We start from the raw sequence: 22,981 nt of genomic DNA on the forward strand, positions 1-22,981 counted from the left end.
TTTTTTTTTTAATTTTAAAGTATAGTCTGTGGATAATGTTTCTCACCAGTGTTCAAAAATGAGGATTACGTACTAGTTTTCTCTACTTTTTCTCGGGACTGTCATTTAAACATCCTCATGAGAGTGCTGACTGAAGGCAACATCACGGTTAATGAACAGGTAGAGCTGAGAAAGCTCTCCAGTTGAAAGCATGTTTTAAGGGGGTGTGAGCTGAAGCTGATGGATGATTTTAAAGCAAGATGCAAATACTGAGGTTTGGGGAAGGTTCTGAGGTCTTGGATGAACAAGAAAGCAATTCTGTGTTTGAGGCATTTTTTTCTGCCAAAAGCCTCATTGTGAAGGTTGAGGTGGAGAGTGATCTGCAACTGATAAAACAAGACAGGCTACAACTGCACCAACAAATTCATACTCCCTGCAGACATATTGACAAGATTGGTTTTAGTTTTTTGGTTATTTTTTTTGGTTTTTTTCCTAGTAGCGGTAAACCAGCTTTGGAATCAAATCTCATGTGGTCTGCTCATTCTTTGATAAGACAAGCCTCTGAGCTGCATGGAGTTGACATGTTTGTGAAAAACCTTTTAATTATGTTATTGCTACATGTTCTCACAATGTCTTGGGGGGCTTCCAGAGATGTCAACAATGTTAGTCTTCAAGTGGTTTATAAATGTTCAGCAGGATTGAAGTCAAATGGATGAAACTCTGACAGTTGGGCTCTTTGGTCTTGAAGTTTTTGCAAAGCTTGGGTCCATTATCCTGCTGCAGTAAGAATCCTTGTCCACAAAAATGCAAACCGGAAGGTGTAAGTTCCTGAAAATTAAAAGCTAGGGTGGGAATGATAAGGTGCAGATGTCCAACTCCAGAGCAGCAAAGATACAGACATAATAATTGTCTAACAAAGATAATTTGCACAGAATTAAATGGTAGATAAGTCCTAGTATACAGACAGATATACTGCATAATGGGTGTCTGTGGTTCTTTAGGGGTGGACCAAACTCAGGGTGAGTCCAGTATTGTCTTTGAAATGTATGTCTTAACCCAACTCAAGTGTTTGCTTTAGAGGCCTTTTCTCTTCCTCTAACACTCAATTGGACTACAGGACTGTGTCACTTTCTGCAGCTTTTTAGAGCTCCACACCCCTTACAAACCTCCAGTGTGATTTGACTCTGAGAATGCTCCTCTTTGCTTAGAATAACCGTTTGATTTCTGATGCTAACTTAGTTCCAGTGCCATGTTTCCCTCCATCACAATACAATGTTCTGTTTGGAAACGTGAGGCACAGCCGTGTTTATAACAGATAGACAATGACTGATTTACTTGTAGCAAATGCCCTTGCTGAGTATCTCCAGGGTTGATGGGGTAAGAAGAGATAAACGTATCATAGTATCCCTCCCTTTCTGCACAACAGATGTTGCAGAAGTATGCAAATTATTGTTCACTGAATGTTACAACATGTTTGACGTGCATCAGTCCTGAGGTTGACTGACTTGATGCAACATTGCCTTCAGGAACTGAGGTTTAGATGCAAAACAAACAAAGGCTTTACCTTTCACAAAGGGAAGGCTCAAGTGGATCAATTCGGCCTTGCTGTTTTTACAACCTGGACCTTATTTCCGGCATAAAATACAATTGTTTACTCACCTATATAACTTTTGTGTAATTTGTAGCCGTTCGGGAGATAATTAGATCAGCGTATATATAGTGGGAGTGACTGGGGCACTGAAACGCATCTATGAGCGCCGTGCTCACCCGCGACGGTCGGCTTGTTTGCCTATAATTTGCTACTGCTAGTTTTTTTGCAACATGGCTGAATATTCTTCTGATTCTGAGGTTGTGGACGAACCATAGCAGTAGCAAATTACAGGAAAACAAGTCGACTGTTGCGGGTGCACTCAGAGATGACATCATCCAGGTCAAAAGATAACAAGTAACTCCGGACTCAACAGGGAATAGCACTAGCGTAACAAAATATTGGTGAAATGAACGTGTTTCGCGGCAGATAATGCGTTATTTACAGGCTGCGTTTTAGTGCCCCAGTCACTCCCACTCAGGGTTGGGTAGTAATGGATTACATGTAATCTGGATTACGTAATCAGATTACAAAAATCAAGTAACTATAATCAACCCAGATTACAATACAAAAATTGTGTAATCAGATTACAGTTACATTGTTGGGGATTACCTGATTACATTTTATCAATAAACCTTTGATTAATGAGCTTTGAAACATTAGATGTGAAAAAATCCTAATATGTTGTAAAAAGTTCACTTTTGTTCTATGATATGTTTACAGACTTATTTACAGACTTATTTTGAGATTTTGAAAGACATGTTGTGGATATGTTATGAGAAATGTTCAGAAAGAGAAATATGAGAAAAGATAGAAAAATGTTTTAGGAATGTTTTTAGTTGTAAACATTCAATATGATGTGAGAAAAGAGTTAAACAGGTTGATATGAGGATATGGTCTGAAAAACGGATATGTTCAGAGTAAAGAAAGTACTTAGTAATAACTAGAAAGTTTTTAGTTAATACAGTTTTTAGTTCATTCACAAAGGAATGCTTTACTGAGAGCAAAAAGTTTTCTTAGATGTTATGAAATAATAAAGAGAAAAATAAAAAGAGAATTCATTGATCAATTCTGTGACAGTGTCTTTTACTTAAGGTGCATATTTATTGAAGTAATCTAAAAGTAATCAGATTACGTTACATGTTTTTGGTAATCCAACTGATTACGTTACTGATTACAAAAATTGCCATGTAATTTGTAGTCAGTAATGGATTACATTTCAAAGTAATCTGACCCAACCCTGCTCCCACTGTATGGATATACGCAGATCTAATTATCTCCCAAACGACTACAAATTACACAAAAGTTATATGGGTGAGTAAACAATCGTATTTTAAGCCAGAAATAATGTCCAGGTTGTAAAAAACAGTAGGAGGTCGGACTCGATTCAAAACAGTAATTAATTAGAGGCTTTGTAATTAATCTCGATTAATCACAATTTAATTGCATAACAATATTTGCCCCAAAAAGCAATTGAAAAAACATTTTTCAGTTTAAATGGATTTTAGTGGACGACTGAATCAAATAATAGACACAGACATGAATATTGTAAACTCAAGCTTACAATATTCTTACAATAAGCTTAAAGTGCATTTAATTGCATTTCAATTCGAAACAGTAGAAAAAGAAAGAAAATATCTCTGGCCAAAACTGAACAGACCTAAAGTTAAAGTGTCATTTAAAGCACTTTAAGTACTTTTTCAAAACAGAATTGACTTTAACTGGTAAAAAAAATAAAAAAATAAAAGTTTCATCTGCCAACACAGATGTTGCAGGAGTATGCAAATTACTGTTCACTGAATGTTACAACATGTTTGATGTGAATCAGTCCTGAGGTTGATTGACTTCATTCAACATTGCATGGAGGTTTAGATGCAAAACAAACAATGTAATGAGGTCAGTTCAGGTTGCAGCTGTGCCAAATCACACCCAAACACACCATGTGGTGGATGTATCCCCGGTATGCAGTTGATGTGTGCGAACAAGTTGTATTCATTTTTTTCTTCTTTCGTCCAGTGCTTATAAATACTGTAACTGTCTCTTTCTCTTCTAGCTTCGAGCTCAGATTTGCCTGAGAGCAGACGCCACCACCGGTGCTTCCACACAACATGGCCTGTATAAAGATGATTCACGCTCTCTATGAGGGAAGCCCCTCGAACCCTGTCAAATTTAAAGGCCAAGATTACGAGGTAATCAAAAACACTCTGCTCAAGGAGGGGAAGAAATTTGAGGATGAAATGTTCCCGGCAGACCTCAACTCTCTGGGAAAACTGGAGGGTGAGATAGCTAAGCAGGTCAACGAGGTGGAGTGGGTTCGACCACGTGTAAGTAAACTTGTCCAAATTTTATGAAAGAGGACAAAAAGAAAAAGAAAAAGAAAAAAAAAGAAAAATCCAAATGACTCTGACCTTTTACAGGATATTAACCCTGATGCCTCATTTGTTGTGGACGGGACTTCAAGGTTTGACTTCATACAAGGAAAACTTGGTACGCAAACTTAAATTAGGCAGTGTATTGTAAAGCACAAAGGCAAAAGCTTCATGAAATAATTCAACTGCAGTTGTGTGCTCTGTGCTTGTATCCAGGCAATTGTTGGTTCCTTTCATCTATCGGATCGCTGACTTTCTGTGAGCCACTGATGATGCAAGTGGTGCCTCAGGACCAAAGCTTCAAGGATAACTACGCTGGAATATTTCACTTCAGGGTAAATATATACAAACTCACAAGATCTTTTTCATTTTCAAGTGAAGTTTTAAGTTAGAAATATTTAGCTTTGTACTAATGTCAATGCTTCTTTCAAGTTTTGGAGATTTGGAAAATGGGTGGATGTTGTCATCGATGACTTGCTGCCGATACACAACAAGGAACTTCCGTTCGTTTCCTCCCGTTGTGGAAAAGAGTTCTGGGCTCCCCTTCTGGAGAAAGCATATGCCAAGTACTTGATAATCTATGCACACTGTAAATACACTCTGAGCAAATCTCTGTTTGTTTAGAGGTTTTTGTGGATCAGAACCAAAATCAACATTCTGCTACATTCTAAGATACTTGTCTAACTTTTTACGTCAGGATTTGTGGATCCTATGCAGACATGAGCGCTGGCTACCCACGTGAGGCCTTCAAGGACTTTAGTGGGGGTGTTCACATGAGCTACATCCTGTCCGAAAGTAAATCTGACCTGTGGGATGTCATGAACAGGGCCATCCAGTGCCAAACTATGATGGGATGTGCGACTTTTGGAGGCGTGAGTGATAGATATTTTCATTATATTAGAAGATAAAGGGTGGGGGAAAATAATCAATAATCTCTTTACATGTGTGAAATACATCTGTTTCAGGAGAAAGGAAAAAAAATAAAAGAAGATTTTGGTCTAATATCCTTACACGCCTACGCTGTCACAGGAGTCCGGCAGGTTTGTACTTAACTTTTTCTACCAACATAAATACCATGTTTCATTACGGTTCAGATGTAAACCCCACTTCAGCTGAGTCAATAAATCTTGTGGGATTTTATTTTTTTTATTGTTAGCTTATTTATTTTGTGCATGTAATTCAACAGGTCGAGAGTCAAGGGAGGAAAGTGAACCTGGTGAGAATCATGAACCCCTGGGGTGACACAGAGTGGACCGGAGACTGGAGTGACGAAGACAAGTATGCCCTCGTCTTATCACATGGATGGATGGATGGATATCTTTATTGTCACTATAACAAGTACAGCGAAATTACACCAGTCAGCCCATACATATACAACAATACATACGATAAGAAAGACATAACAGGATGACTGTTAGATAATAGTGGGGGGAGGAAAGGGGGGAGAAACAAGAGGTGAGGGGAGGAGAAAAAAAGCAGCTCCCAGACTACACTCATCTGGGGGAGTACAGTGTGGGACCGGGAAAAAAACCTCTGCAACATGCTGTCACCTGCAGCAGTGCAGCTCACCAAAGCTCTTGACATATCTGGCTGTTCTGGTTTGTGCTGCAGGAACAAGCTGTGGGACACTGTGCGAAAGGATGTGCGGGAGGAGTGTCTCAAAGTGCGCAAAGATGGAGAATTCTGGTAAAGCTGTCAAAACAAATACTTCTAAGCAGCATGTAAATCCTCTTAAAAACCAGTCACAATGGTCTTTTGAATATTTTTTACTCTGACTTGCCGCTGAGATTCACTTGATTCATTCTTCTGATGGCCATCCATCAGTAACATTTAAAATAATTCATTCAAAACTAAAACTGTCAACCAAACGGCCAATTCTTCATTCTCGCTTTTGAGATATTTTAATCTAGGTCAAGTTCCGAGATCATTTAACAAATATTGACCGATAGGTTGGTTTGAGTCAGGCGGCACGCACTGACCTGCTGTGGGTCAAAATAATTTGTATTTAAAATCTGCATCCTTATCAATCACGGTTTCAGGATGAAGATGGAGGACTATTGTGTCTATTTCAAAGAAATGGACATTTGCTGCAACAGCCCTAACTTTGTGGATGACGATGCTGAGTGTCAGTGGAACTGTTATGAGAAAGAAGGCCGCTGGGAGGCAGGAAAATCTGCCGGGGGCTGCGATACTGAAACGGGTTAGGTTCTCACAATACTATTTCATAAACATTACTCCTTTAGTTAGTCTTCTTAGTTCTGTCTTCTTCAGTTTATCTAGGAAGTTCAGATTAGTATTCATTCCTTTACATAACACAAACACAGTTGTAGTACTCCTAGTAAAGACTCTGAAATGCTCACTGTCACACTATTTTGTATTTTTTAACCATAAAAACTTGTAAACAAATAACCAAGTGACCACCTCATATTTTTCCTCAGAGGAGTTTTGGACCAATCCACAGTACCGTCTCACAATAACAGAGTACAAGGGAGACAAGAACGTCTTATTGTCTCTGCTGCAGAAACCTGATGAGGAATACCGCAACAAAGTCGAATATCACGAAATGGGCTTCACCATCTACAAGGTCAGTGGTTTGTGTTTGCTGATGTGTGAGTTAATGATTAATCAATGTGTTGAATTTAAATGACATAACTAATCTCTTATCCTGGTCCTTCCTTCTAAACAGTTGCCACCAAAGGTAAACAAAGAATCATTTATATTAACTTTGTATTAAATAAATAATCATGGCACACACATAAAGCTTCCGAATATACATAAATTAATAAACATGCTCCTATTCTAATCTCCGCAGACCCCTAAAGGGCATCTTCCATCTTCGGCCTTGAAGAACACTGCACCGTTAAAACTTTGTGCGATGGTCAAGGATAGAGAGCTGATTGAGTTTCGCGGTTTGGAGGTGGGAGAGTATTTGATCATTCCCAGCACCCTTCATCCCAACCAGACTGCGAGCTTCCTCATTACCGTCTACTCCAAGGCAGAGGCAGAGTTGGAGGTTGAGATAGAGATAGAGATAGAGTTGGAGTTGGTGGCCGAGTAGACGAAAAACAGTTCGTACTTAATAATGATCAGTAATAAAAAAAAGAAAAAATGTAACCCTCTGCTTGATGATAATAAATGGCTGATGAGTATTGTTACGTGCGGCTGTCTTCCTGTCTCCTCCTGGTCACTCCTCCCTTGGCCTGCTGAGCACTTGAACCTCATTTGTGCTCAGGTAGGAGGAGGAGACTATATAAGGAGGGGAGAGGAGTAGTGACTGGCTCTCACTCTTCTCCCTCTCACCCTCATTTTGTCAGATTGTGTTTTAACCTTATGTTTCTTTGTCCCTAAGCAAGTGGTTTATTTCTTTTCCTATGAAGTGTTGAAACTTTGTATTCTTTATCATTTTAGTTTGGGTTGTAGGTGACCGGTAGTCCTGTTTTCGGTTTTTGTTCATTTTGTTTTGGTTTAGTTTCTTTAGGTCAACTGTTTAGTGGAATGAGGTCGGGGTCCTACGGACCTATGTGGGCCGTTTCCAAATTCCTCTTTTGGTCTTTCTGGCCAGCACCTACAGTCCTTTTTAGTTCTTTGAGTTTGGTTTGTTTGGTTGTTTTCTCCCCTGCTCTTGCTTTCAGTTTAAAAATAAAACACACCTTTTTGGAACCTCCAACTGTGGTCTGGCGTCCCTGTTGTATGTTATGTGTCTAGTGAGCCGTTTTAGAAAAGAGACCGTAACAAGTATAAATAAAACGCATTTCCTGGTCAAGTCTCATTTATTTGTTAAGGCTACTGCCAGGCTCTAACTTCACAGATAAACTCATTAAGCTGTTCATCAGTTTTGCAATTACAGTGCTGCGACTGTGCCATTACATTACATTACTGGCGCTCTATATGAAATGTAGATGTCAACAGCTGCTGTAAACATCTGTAATCGATTGAGAGACACAATTAGATGTTGGAAAATTGTTGTAATCATGGATGACTCAACACATGTCAAAACCTTTCCTTAGTTGCAGCTGTTAATATCTCGTTAAGCAGTCAGTCCGAAGACCATTGTAATATTACAAACACGTAAGAAACAAATGATTTGCAGTCAGTTTATGTGTGATCTAAGTCCTCCGAAATGCGCGAATGACATTTCAGCAAGTTTATGAGCATGAATCAATATATACAATATATAATAGTGAATAATGAAGCAGGTGAGGTCTAAGTTTTCATATTGCTCTTTCATAATTAGTAGCTCCTTTAGTTTTAATGAGTTGTCTAATACTGTTGCACCTTAGCTCCTGGACCAAAGGGTCAGTTCTCCGAAATAGCTCACCCAGAAAGGGTTTTTGGACTTTTATTTGTGAAATTAATCCTTTCACTGCCTGTACACACTGTTGCATGGTATTTTTCATAACATTACTCTTATATTGTAAGAGCCCAGTTTGTATTTTTTGTACGCCAACAGAGAAACTAGTCATTAAAGCTGTCAAATAAACACAGTGCAGTTGAAGTTGCATTATGTAAAGCATCATGGTAATAAAATGGTGAAGTGCACGTATGTCAACATGGTATTTAAGTCCATAATAAAGACCTTGGTTTGAGAACTGTATGTTTATGTTTCCCCGAGGGCAGTCTATGTTATTTACTTTGACAGGTGAAAGCCTCCATTATTACATACAAAAAAATGTCAAGCATGGTGGCATGTCACAACGAGAGAACTAGACAAAAAAATCTTGAATTGCACACATGTGCCGTCAGGCTTGTGCATAAGTGGCCTTCTTGGTTTAGTAAGCCTAGTTTTTACCTTTCAACAGCAGATTGCTTTTGATAAAGTACTGTCATCTGGAAAAAGTGTTTTCTGTGACATAGCCCTCAAACTTGTACCAAATTGTTACCAAATTTGGAGCTGGGTTCTTTTTTTCATGAGTTTTAAAAAACTTTAAATTTCAGGATACAACATTCCTCGAAGAGTTGAACAGAGGCCAGTTTAATTTCTTTCTTTTGTCTATTGAAGTGTGCTAGCTGCTATGTAAACTTATACCAACAATTATCCACTCATATCAATCTGGCTTTATCCCAAGCAGGATTTCCTTCTTTAATGGGCGTGTCTTGTTGATTATATTTTATTGTGGCTGGTGTCATAAGCAGCTGTTTGTTCAATTGTTATTGTGAGGTCATACTCTGTAAATTTGCAGGTTAAAAAAAAAATATTCTCAAAGGCTGAAAGATGACACATGCTTCATGTTTAACTTCTACATTAATGGGAAGAGTTTAGTTTTGTTTTTGTAAATGCCTGTTGTGTTTCTGATCTCCTGCAGCCACATGCCCCATTAAGGTCGCTCAGGTCTGCTGTGCAAGGTTGAAGCACGGGGGGGAATGTGCTTTCTCAGCTGCAGCTCTCTTTAACTCTCTTTTAACCGCTCTGTTTCCTTCGAACAAGATTTGATAGATATTTAAATAGGTACTTGTATCCCTCATGGGTGTATGTGTGTCTATGTTTAATTTGGGTTTTTAGACGTTAATTTTCCTTATTTGTTGTTACCCAAAAGTGTCAGTAAGTATAATAAATTTGTTTTTAAAAAAAAGACCATGTCACTCTAATAAACAAGGCAAGTAAAGTTACGCAATAAACAGAATTGCATGGCTGTGACATATTCTCTTCTGTGAGATGTTTTTTTATGGAACAAATCCCTATGACTATTTGCATGTTGTACCACAGACATGTTGTTCATGCATTTGTTCTGAGGGCAACAGTAAAGCTGAAAATGGATGGGAAAAAATGTGAAAAGCCTACATATTTTGACAGCCCTGCACTGTCAGGACTTGCTGGCAGAGTAATTATTACTACTGCAGTGGGTTGTGAACCTTACAATTCCTTTTGACTATTTGCATATAAGCACTGACATGGCATTCTCTTGAGGAGATTTGTTCGCATGACCAAAAAAGCAAAAAAAAAAAAAGCACATATTGTCCAAACTTTTTGCCAGAGGTGTGGATGCAAGTGGCAGGTGTGCAAGCTGGAATGCGGAGGGTTGGGCACCTATGATAAAAGATTGTGTGTGTAAATAATTATTCCAGAAAAGGGGTGAAGATGTTTTAGCTAGATTTGTGCATTTTTTTTTACACTGCAAAAAAGCAAACTTTTGGAGAGCACAAGAAATATGAGGTAACTTTATTAGTTATTGAGGATTTGGCTCATTCACAGTCATCACCAGGAAAGGCTTTTATATGCACGTTTCAGAATATTATAAATACACTGACTCTTTGTCCCAACCGTCAGCAGCCATGGGCTCATCCAAGCAGCTGCCCAGAAGCACTAATAAATTATTGTTGAGAACGGGAGTCCATAAGAAGGCAGCAATGTGGGTTTTTTTTTTTCAGTTAGTTGTTTCCTCAGTGTGTAATGTCATGAAGGCTCCAAAAGAAAGCCAGTTACAGTCACACCCATCCTGGATACAGACTGTTCACTACACTGCCTCCTGGGAAGTTACAGAGAGATAAAATACAGAACTAACAGCTATAGCTAATACTGCTATGCTGTAAATAAAACATCTTGGCACCACAGAGCATGGATATAGTATGTTTTACAGAGCATGAGAAAATCAACTCTCAACTGTCTTAAATCATTTTTAAATCACTAGTCTATCATTAACTCCTCGTAAAAATTATGTTCCGACTGATATGTCGTGTACATGAACAAGTTATTTGGAGTAGATTTTATAGCATCCATAACTCACATACAACCCACTATTATTGTTCCATTCTCACGCTTTCACAGGCTTTGTCTGCCATAATTAAACTCCCAAATCATAAGATCCTCCAGCTTCTGTAACCGCTTATTCCTGTTAAGGGTTGCGGGACCTGCTGGAGCCTATCCCAGCTGTCATCGGGCGAGAGGCGGGGTACACCCTGGACAGGTCGCCAGTCTATCGCAGGGCTAACACAGAGAGACAGACAAGCATTCACACTCACACCTACGGCCAATTTAGAATCACCAAATCACAAGATCCTTCTTCTCTTTATTCAAAATTATATATTTTTAATTCTCATTCACAGGTTTTTATTTGTGTATGTTGTGTTTGTTTAAAAAATCATTTGAGACTAGTTTGATAGGTAAAGATACAGATTTCTCTGTTCTGTCTCATAATATACAGTGGATTTAACATGTCAGTTTAGCCAGACACAAGAAATTTGTCATGTTCATTTAAATTGCTAAAATCACGAAACAAACATTCACCCAACATTTATGCAGTTAAAGCAGTAGAAAGAAAATTGTCATATTTTCCCTAGTATAATACTCAATGGATTGATTCAGGACCACAGTTAGAGGAGATACGTAACAAAACTAAGATTCACATCTGATTGCTAACCTGCAAGTTTTGTCTGCCTTTGAGTATAAATTAATGAAACATTACATGTCAAGAGAGACCAGAATATCAGATATTTTCTCCCAAAACCAGTTTTTTTAGCTTCTCTGCCCCCTCCCACTGTGGCCTCCCTGTTTCCTTGAGGGCACAATTAACTCACCACTTACATAACACAGTGTGAATATAAGAAAGGACCAGTGCACTGCACAGACCAGAGAACCAGCTCTTGGTTGTCCCATCTCTCAGGTAATCCTCTGCGTTCATCTCTGAATCTGTTTATGCATTTTAAATTACACTCTCACTTAATATTTCTTTTTATATTTCAGAGTCCCTCTGAAGCCTTTAGTCAGCATGTCTTCATCTGGAACCTGCACCTCTATCATCAACCTGCGCTACCAAGATGGTAGTGAGGGAAGCCGGTCTAACCCTGCCAAGTACAAAAACCAAGACTATGCGCAGCTGAAAGATGACAACGTCCGCAAGGGACGGCTGTTTCTGGACAGCACCTTCCCACCCAACAACACTTCCTTGGGTGACCTAGGCTTGAACTACTCGCAGAGAAATGACGTGGAATGGCTTCGTCCTTCGGTAACATGATTCACACTGGGTTTTTTTTGTTTGTTTTTTGCTGTTTTTCCCTGTATGTGCATTTAAATTCTTGCCAGCATCACGTTAATTTTGTGTACTGTCTTGTCCAGGAAATCCTGAAAGGACAAAACATCAACTCCGAACCAATTTTCTGTTCAAAAGGAGCCTCTAGATTTGACTTTAGCCAAGGCTATGTGGGTAAGGAAAGATTTCTGGTTTGAAGCTGAAGACAACAAAAAAGACTGACTTGCTTAGGTGCAAATGAGAACTATGTGGCAGTACTTAAGAGAAGTATTTGCTTTCTTCACCTACCAGGTAACTGCTGGTTTCTTGCGGCAATTTCTTCACTGACTTTCCACAAACACCTGATGGCTCAAGTTGTGCCCATGGACCAGTCCTTTGATAACTATGCAGGAATATTTCACTTCAGGGTAAAGAATTAATCTAATGGTTTATTTCCGTGTGTCAAACAGATGCTTTCATGATACTTTGGAACGATAGTGGTTATTAATTAGTTTTTGTCCTCAGTTCTGGAGGTTCGGCAAGTGGGTGGATGTTGTCATTGACGACTACCTGCCAACATACAATAAGCAGCTGCTGCTTGTGGGCTCCAAAGGAGAAAATGAGTTCTGGGGTCCTCTGCTGGAGAAAGCATATGCCAAGTATGTAACTATCTCACAGTAAAGAATTTGTGGTACAAACACCAGAATCAAGATTTAAAACCTCTGATTCCAAACATATTTCCTCTCTCCTTCAGAGTCTGTGGTTCATATGCAGACATGAGTTCTGGGCTGCCATCAGATGCCTGCAAGGATTTCAGCGGAGGTGTGAGCATTAATCACCTTCTTAAGGAAGAGCACTCCTCAGGTCATGATGAGAAGCTGTGGCTCCAGCTGAGCAGAGCCACTGGGTGCAATTCAATGATTTGCTGCGGGACTGCCCCGAAAGGGGTAAGAATGGCCTTCTTGTCAGATTTTTCTTGATCACACTTTTGTTTTGGACTTTTAAACTTAGTTTTCCGTCTCTGTCTGATTCAGGGATCGACGGCCAACACCATTAGCCACACTGGATTGGTGGATGCACATGCTTATTCCATCACAGCTGTGACTGAGGTAAACAATGACTCTGCAAAAGTATATGCAAGAAGAAGTCTCAAAATGAAAGCCATAAGAACTGAATTAGCAAGATTTTGACAGTTTTTTTTTTATGTGCAGTTCTAGAAGTGTTCCAAGTTTCTGATATTTATTTTTCTTTCTTTATTTACCAGGTCAGTTATTACGGCTCCAAAGTAAGGCTGGTGCGAATCATGAACCCCTGGGGAAAAACGGAGTGGAACGGAAAGTGGAGCGACAAGTACCTGAATTTATTCCTAACAGAGAATGAAAATAAATTTGTGTATATTATTTTCAAGAAAGGAAGCAAAAATAAGTCCTTTCCATTGTTCCATTCCACTGTTCAGTCCTTGATGTCTTTCTTGTGCTCAGCTCCGATATGTGGAAAAGTGTGAGCCAAAAAGATCGGGAGAAGTGTTTCAACCGTGAAGATGGAGAGTTCTGGTAAATCAAACAGCAGCACTGTCATAAACTAATGAATAAACATCATAAAAATAAAATAAAATAAAATAAAACATTGCTTCATTGTGGAAAAACTTCACAAGATGCATTTAAAAATGATCTCTCATGCAATTTTGGTTTGGATGTGGGGTAGCAGTACTTGGAGTGAAGTTTCTATGCTCAGTGTTAACATTTGATTTCATTTTACATGTCTACCAGGATGGAGCTGGAGGACTTCTGTTACTATTACAATATTCTCTCCATCTGCTGTGAGAATCCTAACTTCATTGACGGCGACTTAACCTGCCAGTGGAAATCCATGACTTACGATGGCAGCTGGGTTGCAGGGATAAGTGCAGGTGGCAACGTGAACAAGTGTGAGTCCAGTTCAATCACTTACTGCTAACTGGGAACAATATGGTTTATCTCTCATACTTTTTACCTTTTAACCCTCTTTTAACTTGATTTGCTTCTATGTTTGTCATTACCTGTAGCCTCCTTTGCAACAAATCCTCAGTACCGCATCCAGGTGAAAATCATTGACGAGAAGGAGAAGGAAGACCAAAACGTCGTACTCTCCCTGATGCAGAAACCTGAGCAGGAACATCGCAAGGAGAGAGAGTTCCACCCAACTGCACTTACCATCTTCAAGGTGTTCATTTTGAACTACTGTCTGTGAAATTACAAGCAATGATTTAATAAGACAACATTCATTCATGGAAATTACTGAGTTTCCGACTGATCTGAAAATCATATAATGACATATCTGTTTCACATTTAACAGGTTCCACCAGGGGTAAGTACACAGGAGAGCATGTATCACACTTCAGCTGTGTGTTCACAATCAAATCATCATCAAATTGGCTCATAAATAAATAAAGCTCAGGAAAGAATTTTGTTTCATAAAATGAGTTCCATATTCATTCCAGACCAAACAAGGACGTCTCGGATCCTCCTTCTTTTACGGAAAAAGGCCTGTGAAGGACCAACAGATGTACAGTCGTGAAAGGGAGGTCGTTGAGCTGCACAGTCTGCAGCCTGGAGAGTACGTGATTGTCCCCTCCACCATGGAAGCCTACACAAATGCAGAGTTTGTTCTCACTGTCTACACCAAGGCCGACGCTCAGATCAGGTAAAGACTTCTCAGATGCTGCAACAAAGGCTTTTATTCTAAAGACCATTTGAGTATCTAAGCCATACTGAAGGATTGCCATGATTGCCATTTTCCAAAAGTAACAAAAAGATGTTAACATGTTCTCTGTATCCAGCCCCCATACTGGAGGAGGTGATGATGATGACGACCACGATCACGATCACGATCACGACCATGATGAGGAAGAGGAAGAGGAGAAGGAGGTATGAAATTTAAAAAAACAAACTTGTAAACTTTAGAGCCTCTCACCCAGACAGATGTTTGTGATGATCTGACAAGCTTTGTTCTCTTCAAGGTCCCTAAAACTCCAGATGAGGGAACTACTGACGTCACCCGTTCCTTGTTCAATCGCTACGCTGATCAGGTGTGATATTACTTTTTGCTTTCTCTTCACTTCTTTCTCTTTTGTTTCTGATCTTTATCAATCATAGTTTCTGTGTCCATTGTCAGAAAGGAGAGCTGAGTGCCAGGCAGCTCCAGAAGCTCCTGAATGACCAGTTTCCTCATGGTGAGTTGACTTTTATCACGTGTGCTCTCGAAACACCCGAAATCTTGACATTAATTTGTTGTGAATTCTGACTCCTTTTTCATCACAGGCACCAGCTATGGCTTTAGTGTGGACACCTGCAGCAGCATGATTGCTATGGTGGATGTATCCTTAAATACTGAAATGGTTTCCTGTCCTTTTCACTAAACAACAAAAACATTTCAGTCAGAATGCAACATTCTCATGTGCAATTGTTTGTCGTGTCTTCTATGAGATATCCTTAACATGCACAGCTTGACAAAAGGATGACGATGACCTACACTGAGTTCTCCATTCTCTGGAAGAAGATGAATGAATTCAAGGTAATCCAGATAATAATAACTCTATCCCTCTGAGATGTATTACACATACTTAGTGATGAGCAGTTAATGATTTAAAAAAATCTCTCTCAGGATCTCTTCCACCGCTCTGATCTGAGTGGCAACGGATCTCTGTCTGAATACGAGCTCCAGAAGGCAATTCAGGCTGCAGGTACGACTGTTTATCTTTGACTTTTGGACGTCGCTATAACTTAGTAAGATGTTTAATCAATCACCACAGGAACATCCTTTATATCTGGAGTTATATCTATATTCTAACTGGAGTATTCATCACTTTCTCTTTGTGTTCATACCAGGAATTGATACGAATGACTCCATGGTTAGCATGATGACGTTTCGGTATTCGGGATTCTCATCCACCTCCTTGGAGCAGTTCATCACTCTCATGCTTCGCCTTGAATACACTTCAGGTGGGTGACCTGGCAACTTTAACATCGCTTACAAAAACACATAAAACTTGGTGTTAATTCGATCAGAATGTAGACAGCTGTGGGGCTGAACAAGTAAATCCATTTTGTTCATCCATTTCAAAATGTGTTGAAGCTCATAGTGCATTGAATAAACCTGAGTGATTCGCTTTGCAGACACTTTCAATGGCAAATCAACCAATGGAACGATCACTCTGACCTGGGACGAGGTGTGTATTATTTAGTGTATTATCACATGATGCCATCTATTGATGTATTCCTCATTACTTAATACAAACATGCAAAAGATAATCATATTATCTGACCTAAAACTAGCATTAATACATTCCCATATATAAATATCACAAGTCAAATATTCAAATATAGTCAAATATTGAGGCTGCAGCATTACCATTGGACATTAATAAATGTGGTATTGGGTCATCCCTTTCTGCTATATGTTATACTATTATATATTTCTATATTGTGTATGGAAAGCACTTAACATAAAGACAATTAGAGATAGTGATGCTAAACTGCCTTTTATTTTTTCAGTGGTCCTCCTACTCCATGTACAGCTAGACCAAAGCTGTCACAGACGTCAGGAGACACGTGAAAAAAGATTCCTGCAACCGAGCATTGCTTTTACTAGAACTGATGTCTTCCTGTACGAAAACACTGTAACGCAGTAACACAATGAAAAATAGTCAATAAAATGTGTTACTCTGAATTGTCTTCTGTAATGGTCATTCTTTTAATATGGAATTTAATATCGAACAGAAAATGTCTGAAGAACAGGAAATGTCTGAGAAAGGAAACTGAGAACAAGTGATTATTTTATTAATTCATCACTGACTACATCTGATAGTGAAGTGAATAAACACCACATGTCATTCCACGCTAGTCCATCCTCCAGAGCACTGTTTCAAAAAGTTGTTTGAAGAAAATGTTGGCAATCATTTACACTCATCATCATTTTTGTCCCATGGAAAGACTGTAACCAGCATTTAAGAGATCCAGCTAACAAGAATTTTTCGCTTATTCTTGCTATCGTGCTATTGACCTCAGTCTCACTTGGACCGTTGCAGAAAACACCCACCGGTGTTGCCAAATGTGTATAAATTCACAGCTGAAAATAGTCCGCAGCAAATCACCATTCCCACCGGTTTGAGGAACATTTGTTAAAACTGACAGAGCTCAGCTGTTGTTGGGCAGTAATTGAAACTATAAATATTTAAATCCTCAGTAAGGACCAGTGGGTTTGGGTAACAAAACGATTGACAGAAGAAGAAACTTGTTGGGTTTTGTCTTTCCATGGGATTTATTCAAGATAAAGAAAATAACAAAAACATTTGTTAATCTTATCCATTCAACTGAGAAAAAGGTTCTGTGCAATTCAGGTATGTTTTCATTGTGTGTTGTACAACTCTTAGTCCTCCTCTTTCTCGATGTAGCTCTTACATGTGCGAAAGGAGGTGCGAGAGGAGTGTCTCAAAGTGCGCGAGGATGGAGATTTCTGGTAAAGCTGTCAAAACAAATACTTCTAAGCAGCATGCAAATCCTCTACAAAACCAGTCACAATGGTCTTTTGAATATTTTTTACTCTGAACCTGCCGTTGAGATTCACTTGATTCATTCTTCTGGTGGCCATCCATATTTACATTTAAAATAATTCATTCAAAACTAAAACTGTCAACCAAACGGCCAATTCTTCGTTCTCATTTTTTTTCTCACTATTCTCATTTCTAGAAAAGAAATATTGTGTCACAACTTGGTATTTGAGCAACTCTCATCTGCACTAGACAAGCGACTGATTTTCAGTTGCCAGGATATTTGACAGGTGAAAGCCTTTATTATCACATTAAAAAATGTCAAGCATGGTGACACGTCACAATGAGAAAAAACATGAAAAAAAAATCTTGAATTTGCAAACCTGTGCCCTTCTTGGTTTTTTCTAAGCTTAGTTTTGATTTCAGTGCATGATTCAAGTCATTTAATATTCACAGTTTAATTCAATAAGCCAAAGCACATTCGAACAGCAAAATGTATTAAAAGTTTAAAGTAATAACTAAAACTGGCTAAATTACTAGTAAGTCACTAGTGTGGCTGATACAAGTACTTTCCATTTTTAATATATATAAAAGCTCATTTAAAAGATAGCAAATTCTCTATAAATATATGCTTACTTAAGTATCTCAATCAGATGCTAAATGATGTACTAAAAAAACTAAAAAGATAACAAAATAATTTTCGCATATATGATGTAAATGGATTTAAAAATATTTAAAAGTGACATGGTGTTCCCACTCCTGTCCAGCAGGTGGCGACTGAGCGCGTCTTCCACGTCGATGTGACGTTTTATTACCGCGACTGTTACAGTCAACCCGCGTTGGTTGCTAGTACCAGAGCCCGTCTACGGAGAGCCTTCCCACTCTCTATTAAGTCCCATTGTAACGAATTTTGGTTGCAGTTCCACCAGATTTCCACTGGGGGCGATCGCCATGAGTGCAACATGAATGGGACTCTATGGAGCTAAACGGCTAAATGTGTCTCTTTCATCCGATTGTCGTTGAGAAATCTCAGATTTGATTGTAGGTTTTGCAAGTTCAACATGGGTTATAGGTCAAAAGTTGAATGAACGAGAACTTATGTCCTGTCGTTTTCTTACAGGTTGACTTGTTGTTGCCCATAACACGCTAGCATTGTGCTAATGAACGCTGATTGGTCAGTGAAGGACTGATTACGACCAGATCCCGCTTGACGGCATCGTGGCATCCGAAGCGGGACCAGAATGTTAAGGCGGACTTTTTCGCACAAGTTTTTTTTTTTTTCGGCCCGGTCTTTTAAAACAACAAAACAGAAACTCTTCTAGCACGATTATTTACCCGTGTCAGCTGTGTTGTCCATGCCTCGAGAGAAAAGAAAGTGCAGAGCGCGAAAGCACCAAAGCAGTGACTGAAGAATTGCCGTAAAGCAGTATCTGGTCGTACGATGTGTATGACGTCACTGACATTTTAAAATACTTTTTAAAGCAAATAAGTGACTCTAAAAAATCTAACACCCAGCAGTGTGTCATTTCTTTGCATCTCCTTTCAAATACAATATTCAAATTACTGCACAAAAAATATGAGAAAAGTGGATTTTGAGGGGTATCGCTCCATAGACCGCCATTCATTCTGCACTCGTCCTCAGAGCGCCCTCATATGGAACCAGAGTGGAACTGCAACCAGTTCAGAAGCCGGAAGTTCAGTGACAGTGGAACTTCTCGCCATATTAGACGTTCTCTGCTAGTACATAACACAGTCAATGGCAGCTGGTCTTTGACTTTTTCAGTGTTAAGTCTGGTGTCGTGGTGTTGCGGGAGTCTTTATTGAACCTTTAAAGTGGAGTTAAATAAATGCTATTGTGCTTAATTTGTCTCGTTTGGGTAAAGGTGTGTGTTAAACTACAAACACCTTTATTGACCTTTATCATCTCGTTTTTCTTCGACAAGTGTGAATGTACTATGGGCCTACATCTAGTTATATTAGCTTCTCAGAATTAGTCCATGTTCTCCCCACTGGCTGAATCTCTTATAAATGAGATAGAATGCAATTACAAGTATTTAGGTCCGGAACTCTAATTTCCAATGAACTCTAGTTAGCGACGGTTAGCAGTCATACTTTATCTGAACTTCCTCAAATTCTTCGTTTTTTTTTTTGCTTTTTTTTTTAACCTTGCATCCCTCCACTACTGTATAGTGACTGAAACCTACAATATTAACTTTTACTAATTACAGTTAAGAGACCATTAATGTGTCAACCATGATGCTAAATCATACTTATTAGAAAATTCTCCTGAGTTTTCTCACGGATAATAATTTGAACTAAATATTTCTTGGCCATAGTTTTAGGCACTAGATTTATGGACCAATTTGTTCTAAAACTACTTGTATTTCCTTTCTCTCCTTAGGTGGACTTTGGTCTGCTAGTTCACAGCATGAGTTTAACAAATACCACATCATTGAGTCTCCTTATGTCCCCTGGTGTGAGTGACAGTGAAGTGATCCCAGCTGTCTGTTTTAATGCAGTTGTGTCAGTGATGAAAACTGTGAATAGGAAGTGCCGTCTGATGCGACAACTGAAGATGTTTCATTATCACTGTTCTAAGCCTCCTAAACTACCTGCTTCTCAGTGCTGATAAATGACATGCTGTCATTAATAAACCTGATTTCTTTTTTTGTCCCAGATGTATCCACTTCAAGGGAACAGAAAGACAAGATTAAGGTTAGTTTCATAAAGCTTTGTTACTCAAGTAAAATGCATGACATGTAGTGATGAAATCTAAACTGAATTAGCTGGAATTACCGTCAGATTGCTCAGTGGTGTATCTTGGTTTTCTGAACATGATGTGATGCAGGTCTGTTTGCTATAAAAACAAATGCACAGAGTGCTAATCCTACTATGTTTCCTCCTGCAGCTGAGAAAACCTGTGTGAGCAGCTATAAAGGCTGTTAAAGCTGGAAGACGCCACCTGATGGCAGTGTGTGAATGATGGGTAAGTTAACAGGTCTTTAGTGACACTTAAAATGAAGTGCCGACAACTGATGTTAACAAACAATACAGCTACCCTTCTGTTGCTTCTCCAATGTTGTCGTTTTCATTCTCTTACAAGTTGCCATGTGTCGCTCTAAGCTCCCAGCTAATGCAGCATGGCTGACAGTTCATTTCATACAGGTAAATTTATATCTTCACATTATTTTGTCATAAAATGGAAGCCACTTCTGTTGTGATGAAACTAAAACTGATATAGCTGGAATTACCGGCAGATTGTTCAGTGGTGATCATTGGTTTTCTGAACACAAAAGGATGGTAACATTTCGTATGGAATTCCCTTAATATTTTGTTTCACAATTATTATTTTTCTTGTTTAAGGTGTTCAGATCTGCTGAGAAGTGATTGATCGTCAGTCCAGCTGCACTATTGAGATGATCACTGTAAGTTAAATTATAGATGCGTCATACGTTTGTTTCGTGAACTCACTTTCGTACACTGAAAATGGGCTTCAAAGTCTGAACAGGTTTATACAACAAGATTGCAAAAAATGCTCATGTTGTACATTAGTGAGTTCATTGAAACTTCTTTGCCCAGTGGTCAATGAATCCCTGAGCAGCTTTATCAATGATGAAAACCTGGAATAGGAAGTGCCGTCTGATGCGACAACTGACGATTTTCTTTCTGATCCTCTTTTCTGAGTCTTAAAGTTGCACACAATGGATGTTTTCAAAATCAGTTTGTCTGTTCTGATGTCTTTATCTCCCCCTCATATTTGTTTTAATTACAGGTGCACTTCTGCCAGCGTGACTGTCGCCTGATGTTTGCAGTCAAGTTGATTTGACAGGTAGATTTTTAAGCTGCCGTACAAATAGTCATGATTAATTGTTGTGATGAAATCTAAACTGAAAATGCTGGAATTACCGTCAGATTGTTCAGTGGTGACTCTCGGTTTTCTGAGCATTAAGTGGCAGCATCTCACGGTGTGAATGAAATTATTTGCAAACTAAACCTTTTTTTTTTTTGTCATTCAGAATTAGATGGTTGCTGCAATGCTACCTCAGTATACCTGGATGCACTATTTGGTAAGATATATCCATTCATAAGAAGAAATATTAACTTTTTAACTACTGTAGAGACCTAGGCAAATACCTGCTGATAAAATGTTCAGAAAGGCTGTCCAGTAATGCCCTCTGCTGGGAACTGACTAATTGCAGTATTAACAGGTTGTAGTGAAAATATTTTACCATAAACCTCTTCTGTGGAGTTGATGTTGGAGTGCATAAACATTAAGTTTTTGTGTCTAATCAAGCTGTTTCTGTTCTGCAGATGGCAAAAGGACCAATGGAAATTGTTATCAAGATGGATGGCATGTTAATTTTACTGTGTAAAAGTGCATTGATTCAATGTAGAAATTAAAAAAATTTATTTTTAACCAACTGTCCAACTACTTTTTGAGTTAGAGATGCAATATCATACATTCAAAAGAGAGTGTCTGTTAATATACGTGATGTTGGAGCCAAACAAAAATCAACGCTTCTAAGACACTATTTTTATTTGCAGTGTAGTTAGTTTCTCACCAGTCAAAATGCAGCCAGTTACAGAACCAGTGTTTTAAAGTATAATCTGTGGATAATGTTTCTCACCAGTGTTCCAAAATGAGGATTACCTACTAGTTTTCTCCACTCTCCTTCAGAACTGTCATTTAAACATCCTAATGAGAGTGCTGACTCAAGGCAACATCACGGTTAATGAAAAGGTAGAGCTGAGAAAGCTCTCCAGTTGTAAGCATGTTTTAAGGAGGTGTGAGCTGAAGCTGATTGACGGTTTTAAAGCAAGATGCAAATGCTGGTCTGAGGTTTGGGGAAGGTTCTGAGGTCTTGGATGAACAAGAAAGCAATTCTGTGTTTGAGGCATATTTTCTGCCAAAAGCCTCATTGTGAAGGTTGAGGTGGAGTGTGATCTTCAACTGATAAAACTAGACAGGCTACAACTTCGCCAACAAATTCATACTCCCTGCAGACATATTGACAAGATGGTGCTGGTTTTAGGTTTTTGGTTGTTTTTTTTCCTAGTAACGGTAAACCAGCTTTGAAATTAAATCTCATGTGGTCTGTTCATTCTTTGGTAAGACAAGCCTCTGAGCTGCATGGAGATGACATGTTTGTGCAAAACCTTTTAATTATGTTACAGCTGCATGTTCTCACAGTGTCTTGGGGGGCTTCCAGAGATGTCAGCAATGTTAGTCTTCAAGTGCCTTTATAACTGTTCAGAGGGGTTAAAGTCAAATGGAGGAAAATTTGACAGTTGGGCTCTTTGGTCTTGACGTTCTTGCAAAGCTTGTGTCCAGTATCCTGCTGCAGTAAGAATCCTTGTCCACAAAAATGCAAACCAGAAGGTTTAAGTTCCTGAAAATTAAAAGCTAGGGTGGGTATGATGTGGTGCAGATGTCCAACTCCAGAGCAGCAAAACAGACATGATAATTCACATGTTTCACTGTGTGAAAAAATACATAATACAAGTTACATAGATAATAGGTAGGAGTCTATACAGTCACTGTCCCAATCTTAAATGACCACATTCTGGAGAACAA

At 38.9% G+C, this 22,981-nt stretch overlaps 2 protein-coding genes and 1 long non-coding RNA gene across 4 annotated transcripts; all 3 read left to right on the forward strand.

Annotated features, from left to right (window-relative positions):
* The first annotated feature begins 3,400 nt into the window (after positions 1-3,400).
* Positions 3,401-6,629, forward strand: LOC311502615 (calpain-2 catalytic subunit-like). Of its 2 annotated transcripts, none has more exons than XM_084564927.1 (10): positions 3,401-3,891; positions 3,985-4,054; positions 4,153-4,271; positions 4,369-4,502; positions 4,634-4,808; positions 4,902-4,976; positions 5,123-5,274; positions 5,548-5,622; positions 5,976-6,136; positions 6,375-6,629. In XM_084564927.1, exons 1-10 carry the CDS (start codon positions 3,676-3,678, stop codon positions 6,581-6,583), a joined length of 1,386 nt encoding a protein of 461 aa, XP_084421053.1. In that variant the 5' UTR covers positions 3,401-3,675; the 3' UTR covers positions 6,584-6,629. The 2 variants fall into 2 exon arrangements, with proteins under 2 accessions (XP_084421053.1, XP_084421054.1); XM_084564928.1 differs by having other exon boundaries at positions 5,123-5,214.
* Positions 6,630-11,216: 4,587 nt separating this feature from the next.
* Positions 11,217-16,456, forward strand: LOC311502302 (calpain-2 catalytic subunit-like). Its single transcript, XM_084564471.1, has 21 exons — positions 11,217-11,876; positions 11,987-12,074; positions 12,192-12,307; positions 12,405-12,538; positions 12,634-12,826; positions 12,914-12,988; positions 13,144-13,229; positions 13,361-13,432; positions 13,649-13,806; positions 13,924-14,081; positions 14,214-14,225; positions 14,359-14,561; positions 14,698-14,785; positions 14,878-14,946; positions 15,033-15,090; positions 15,179-15,234; positions 15,363-15,431; positions 15,522-15,600; positions 15,746-15,859; positions 16,034-16,086; positions 16,412-16,456. The coding sequence occupies exons 1-21, from the start codon at positions 11,640-11,642 to the stop codon at positions 16,436-16,438; spliced, it is 2,145 nt and encodes a 714-aa protein (XP_084420597.1). The 5' UTR covers positions 11,217-11,639; the 3' UTR covers positions 16,439-16,456.
* A 3,407-nt stretch (positions 16,457-19,863) lies between these two features.
* LOC311501971 lies at positions 19,864-21,444 on the forward strand. Its single transcript, XR_014699532.1, has 5 exons — positions 19,864-20,392; positions 20,510-20,571; positions 20,770-20,831; positions 21,179-21,235; positions 21,423-21,444. It is a non-coding gene; the product is annotated as an uncharacterized lncRNA (long non-coding RNA).
* Positions 21,445-22,981: the final 1,537 nt, after the last annotated feature.

Source organism: Chelon labrosus (assembly GCF_963514085.1).
Source record: "Chelon labrosus genome assembly, chromosome: 17".
NCBI classification, from domain to species: Eukaryota; Metazoa; Chordata; class Actinopteri; order Mugiliformes; family Mugilidae; genus Chelon; species Chelon labrosus.